We start from the raw sequence: 6,408 nt of genomic DNA, 5'->3' as shown, positions 1-6,408 counted from the left end.
TCTGAGTAATGCATTAATTGACATTTTCACAACAGGATGGACAAGAATGGAAAGAATCGATAACTGAATCATCGAACCTTTGATAGCGATGGACTACTTCAACGCTTTATTTCGAGTGCTGAAAGAACAGAACCACAACTTGGCTGATAATGAAGAGCATGGCGAAGATTATGTGGAAGCCTTCAGCTCATTACAAACGAGATGATAAGTCATAAAGTAAAGAACCAATGTGAAAGTTCGAGCTGGAAGATATAAACCTAGCAGTAACCGCTGCAGGGTTAAAGAGATCTATTATCGGTCTACTAGTCTAAAAAGCAAAACGGTCGCTGGTCCAGTCATCCCTAAGACTATCGATTGTTTTTGTTCGTGAATTTTAGCAGTACCTACCTACTAAGCGTCGAGACAATTAGATCGGTTTTTTTGGCAATTTCTAGAGGAACTCTGATACAATATACCTAAACCGACCCAGTCTGGAGTAAATAAATGATAAATTCCGTCAATAATTATTCTGTGTATTGATGTCTTGTTAAAACAAATATTATAAATAAATTTGTCTTAACTTTAGTTTTGATTTATAAAACCTCCTTACTCTACGTAATTAGATATATCCAGAGCTGGGCAGTATTCGATTTTGTAAATACTTTTTAGTATTCAAATCCTTTAAAAAGTATTCAAATACTTTGTAATTAAATACTTTTTATGGAAGCAGTATTTGTATTTGTAACACAAATACTTTCACAAATATTTAGTATTCGAATACTTCGCAAAGTATTTGGATACTTCGTCAAGTATTCGAATACTTCGCAAGGTATTTGAATACTTTGAGAAGTATTCGAATATTTCGCATAGTATTTGAATACTTAACCTTTCTTTTTTACCAAAAATCGACTACACCAAAATTTGGTGCGTAGAATCCAAAACAGTTCGTACTTTTTCGATCAGACTTCTCAATCAAAAGTTATAGACTAGAAACCAAGTCGAAAAAAATTCAAAGGGCTGTAACTTTTGAACTAGTAGCCCAATCTTGGAACTGTTTGAAATTATGGATTCTACAGGTCACGTTCTATAAGAACATTTTTTCCCGGGTCGATCTGAGACAATTTTTTTTCGGGCCTCAGAAAAAGGTAGTGTATAACCTTCCTTTTTTACCAAAAATCGACTACACCAAAATTTCTCGGGAAAACACTTTTTCTTATTAATTTTGGTGCGTAGAATCCAAAACAATTCGTACTTTTTCGATCAGACTTCTCAATCAAAAGTTATAGACTAGAAACCAATTTCGAAAAAAATTCAAAGGGCTGTAACTTTTGAACTAGTAGCCCAATCTTGGAACTGTTTGAAATTATGGATTCTACAGGCCACATTCTATAAGAAAATTTTTTTTCCGGGTCGATCTGAGACAATTTTTTTTTCGGGGCTCAAAAAAAGGCAGTGTATAACCTTCCTTTTTTACCAAAAATCGACTACACCAAAATTTCTCGGGAAAACACTTTTTCTTATTAATTTGGGTGCGTAGAATCCAAATCAATTCGTACTTTTTCGATCAGACTTCTCAATCAAAAGATAATTGACGGATGTATGATAAAGGAAAGGAGTGCGACATCAACAAAAAGAACTTTTTAAAAAATCCTATAATTCGATTGGCCCCAATTGTGAATCTAAACTATTCGAGGAGGCACAGGGACACATAAAATAAGTTCATTAAAATCAGCCCAGCCCTTTAGGAGTTCCGTCACAAACACATCTACAGAAGTTTTTTTTAATTCAACAGAAACTTCAAATCATCCAAATTAATTAACGATCTTGCTATTAATTAACTTTTTCCCTTTCGTTGCTTATGAATATGCTGTAAATGGTAAGTTGCATTACTTTAACTAAGGTAGCATAAAGGGATGATATTGAATACTTGATTTCGTTATTTAATTAAATAATCATTTTTTTCTACGACTTGTTTGCAATTTCACAAAAACAAACACAAAACGGGTTGTGTGTGAACTAGAAACTCTACAACTTACACCCGCTGTGTGAAAGTAGATATTAATTAATTAATCACAACAAGAAATGTTAATTTATGGTACCTACGTGCTAACAACTTGGTACATAGTAAGAGAAAATAAACAGAGAAAGGCAAATGTAATCCATTTTGTAACACCACGTGGGCACTATTTGGAGCCGGACATTAGGGCGCGGCCGTTAGGACCAAAATAACACCATTGTCGCAAGATCGTTAGCTTTAGTTAACGGATTATAACCAGGGTGCCCTTAGCTGTAATCAATTTTGACTACTGTTGTACCTTCCTTAATTTCACTGCTTCCACCGCGAATCCGGAACTTCTCCAAGACGAACCTGTAATTTTTAAACAATAAAAGAATGGATTTACTCGTAAATGCAGCTCTCAGCCCTCAAAACTTTGTTATGTGACACGGTGGCGCCACCGCACGATTGCTTTCCGTCTTTTTCTAAGGAAACGTGGTAAATGGCGGCTTTAATTTGGCAGATTGCCTAAGTAGAGGACAGGAATACTTTACAAAGTATTCAAATACATTGCGAAGTACTCGAATACTAAAAATTTGCGAAAGTATTTGCGTTACAAATACAAATACTGCTTCCAGGAAAGTATTTAATTACACAGTATTTAAATACTTTAAAATTTGAATACTACAAAGTATTTACAAAATCGAATACTGCCCAGCTCTGTTTGGTATTTATTATAATTTATTACTTAATTAAACAGTTTGAAAACTATTCCGACCCTTTACCTTTGGCCAGCCGGATGGAGTTACCCGAAGACAATACCCAGTATATCCTACAAGACTGATTTTTCTGTTTCCAGTAGCAGTTGCCTTGGTTTTTCATTGGTTCTTAGAGATCTACCATATACCCTTTCCATCGATTTAGAATTTCTTCCAGTACTTCTCTCGTTGCTATAACCAACGCTTGGTGATCTATCCCAGGTGACCTCTTTAATTCTGTTGTAAACAACATCATGCCTTCCATTCCTGTCAAGTTCTTCTTCACTTCACTTCATTGATTCATTGATTTTCCCACCACCTTTTCTTAGTTTCGTCGGTCTTTTTTTCAACGTTGTATTTTGCCTGCGGTAGTGTCTTCTTCCTTCTTTGGTACTGATGGTTGATTTTCTGATTTATCCAACGCTTCTTTGATCTTATTCCTTTTTCTTCAGTTGCTTTCCTTATTCCCGTCGTGAATTGTGGTCTACTAACACTTCTTCCTCAACTAGTGGCGCCTTTAGATTCATTACTTCATCCCTAAATTTCCCCACTTCATCTTTGTCCATAAAATTTTTAATTTTTGAGTTCCATTTCCGTTCCTTGCTTGTTCTTTTCACGATTTTAGGCCTAATTTTCATGTCTGTTATAAATAGAACATTGTCGCTATAAATATAGGGACGCCCACTCGCTTTGTTTCTGTTTCGTTCTTCTATAAGTATGAGATCTATTTACTTTTGGCAATGATCTCCTTTGTTTCCTTGCAGGAATCTGTGTCTATCCTCACTCTCTCATTTCTCTTTCCAAGTCCATACATACCAACTACATTCCCCTCTATTCCATTTCCCACTACTGTATTCCAGTCGCCCATTACGATTTTACAACTACCTCCCTTTGGCATGTAAACATATTATACATCGTTTATCCATCACCGCTATTATACATCACTTACACACTTGGAAAGTTCCATGCTGTCAAGAAATATCGCTCCGTTTTTTTCCTTTTTTCCACTGTAAAAGACATCATCACAATTTCCTTCCACCTTTATTCACTTACTCCAATCAAATTCGGTGTTTGTTCTCCACCACTTCTCCACGTAAATTTCCAAGATTTTCCTTAGTAGATTTCTGAAGTTACAAGCCCGCATCCCCAATCTTTTTTCCTTCTCCTCATTGTTCTTCTTGAATGCACACTTCTGATACCACGGAAATCTGAGTTGAGAACTATTTTACTTTCGGAAAATTTAATCCATATCTCTCTTCATCTATTTCTGGCACTTCTCAAGGAATACCGTGAGGTTTTTAATGGAGTAGTTTCCCCTGGTCTTCTCCATCCTGACCCCGTTCAACTCATTATCCCTTATATCCACTAACCAAAAGTTTTTTTTTTGGAGGAAGAGAAACCCCGATCGAGGTTTTTAAAGGTAAAGCGATGTATAGTAGGTGAAGAACCACAGTAGGTTTATGAAAGTATGTACAAATTTATTGATGGTGTCTAATGAAGAATAACAATGGTAACAATATTGATTTAGTTCATGGCGTATTAATAATGATGATGACCACCATGATGTCCTACAAGCGCAACTTTGGCGTGGGTTTCTGGGTGAACAGCGTGTCCAGATCGCTCAACGACTGCGTTGAAACCGTTCTTGTCATCGGCTGTGTACTTTACGGTACGGACGGTACCATCGGCTTCGTGAAGGGAGTATTCTCCATGGACCGCGTCTCCGTCACGTACTTCGTGTTGGCTGTGGATATCGTGTGTGTGAGCGTCGGATACGCCATAGTTGAATTCGTATTTCGGGTGTGCCTATAAAGTTTGCCATCAGTATTTTGAAAACCTAGGGAGAGACCTACGTGATAGTCGACGTGGTGTGCGGCATGTCCGTGAGCAACGAGAGGAGCGGCGTGGTGGACGATGGGAGCAGCGTGGTGGATCAGAGGAGCCGCATGGTGATAGGCAATTGGAGCTGCGTGGTGGTGAATTGGAGCTGCGTGCTCAACGTGGTGCCCATAACCCAAATTGAGCGAAGCGTAAGACGACGCTCCATGATGGTGTTGGGCATACGCCGCCACAACAGCACATGCGATCAAAGCAAGCTTCTAAAAATGAAGGTTTAAGTAATTAATCCCATATTCTGCTAAGGCACACTTACGAAGAACATATTTGGTATATTTGTGAGACACCGAACTGAACTGATCACTACTCAAAACTTGCGCTTATTTATACTGAACTACACCTACATTTACTTTCATTCCTAATAATTAATGGGAATTATTTTTTAAGACAGAATTCCAATCGTGAACTTGAAATTTTAATGAATTCGTATCTGTAACAAAATTGCGTAAACCGAGCGACAATTAAGCAAAACTTTCTCATTTTTAGTAAGCGAGCGTTCGAGATTTCATAATGAACTGCAGATCGTCAACAAACTTGCAATTTCCTGTATTTTAGAAGCGCGCCCCATCATCTTCATTCTAAAAAATACACAAATTTACTATTATTTTATCAAAATTGCGGCGTCACTCTTTAGGCAAGATTGGTACAATTCAATTCAATCGCCTTATTTAGTTTTACTACCTTAAATTGCATAGCCTCAGGTGCCAAATAATTGCGGTTGTCAGTTACTTACAGCCCATAAATTGTGTATGCGTTATTATATAACTCTTACTACGACAGAAGGATTTAAAAACGTTATTTAATGCAGTTGACTGCAATGTTTTTATAACATTTTCGTCCAAACAATCTTCATTTTTAACACAGGAAATTATTAAGTACATCAATTAGCATAACAAGTTGTTAAATTAAATTTCGTGCTCCTTGCGTCGAGTACAAGGTTTAAGTTGAACAATTGCACGTATTTTTAAATTTGACAGAAGAAGGCTATGCCGACTGCTCAGTGTACTGGGTGTGTATTATTGAGGAACTTACACGGACACGTTTTCCAATTCATTAAGTTGAGAAGCCCTTTCGAATAAAAAATCGCGGAAGACATTGAGAGATTGTTATTTTTTACCAAAACTTTAGATCAATACTATTCTTCAATCAAGAGCAGTTTGAAGTATAGACGATTGGATTGGAGTCCTAAATTGTTGTGTTGGAAGGCTGAGAAAATTTTCCGTGTGAGGTATATTACCCGAACCGTGTGCTAGTCTACCAAATTAAAACTTTGTCCTGGTTATTTTTTTAATTCATAGACTTGGTACTCGTTTTTAATATGGGTAGGGTGGAGGCACCAGTTTTATCCACTTTAAGACAGATTTCTTGTTTTGAGTATTTGTACGTTTTCTATACTTTTGAGTTGACTCACTTGTGTAAATAAATAGGATCACTCATTGTACATTTTTTAATCTTAAAACACTATTGAAAGAAAGAAACAATTAAAACATTAAACAAAACTTGTCACTAGACTTCTTTTTGTATATCTTTCTTCCACATTAGTAGACGCTATACCTTTTAAATTGGTATTCTTTGTCGTTCATTTTTGTTAATTTACTTTTCATTTAAGTTTTCTATCAGCTGTTTTTTATTCTTGAAATATTCCTTTTTGTTTCATTGGGCGTTAAGGCAAATGGTGTTTTTTATTTGCATCTTTTCTTTAATTATTTGGGTCAAGTTAATACATTATTTAATATTTCTTCATTAAAACGCTTGTAAGGTGATAATATTTTGAAGAGC

At 36.2% G+C, this 6,408-nt stretch overlaps 1 protein-coding gene across 1 annotated transcript; it reads right to left on the bottom strand.

Moving 5' to 3' along the window:
* Nucleotides 1-4,226: 4,226 nt before the first annotated feature.
* LOC116172503 (cuticle protein 19-like) lies at nt 4,227-5,435 on the bottom strand. Its single transcript, XM_031489734.1, has 4 exons — nt 5,311-5,435; nt 4,886-5,207; nt 4,587-4,832; nt 4,227-4,539 (listed from the first exon to the last, which is right to left on the bottom strand). Exons 2-4 carry the CDS (start codon nt 4,892-4,894, stop codon nt 4,273-4,275), a joined length of 522 nt encoding a protein of 173 aa, XP_031345594.1. The 5' UTR covers nt 4,895-5,207; nt 5,311-5,435; the 3' UTR covers nt 4,227-4,272.
* Nucleotides 5,436-6,408: the final 973 nt, after the last annotated feature.

The sequence above is a fragment of the Photinus pyralis genome, unplaced genomic scaffold (genome assembly GCF_008802855.1).
Source record: "Photinus pyralis isolate 1611_PpyrPB1 unplaced genomic scaffold, Ppyr1.3 Ppyr1.4_LG5, whole genome shotgun sequence".
NCBI classification, from domain to species: Eukaryota; Metazoa; Arthropoda; class Insecta; order Coleoptera; family Lampyridae; genus Photinus; species Photinus pyralis.
The sequence above is the reverse complement of the archived record's forward strand: the minus strand, read 5'-3'. Positions and strand labels throughout refer to the sequence as shown.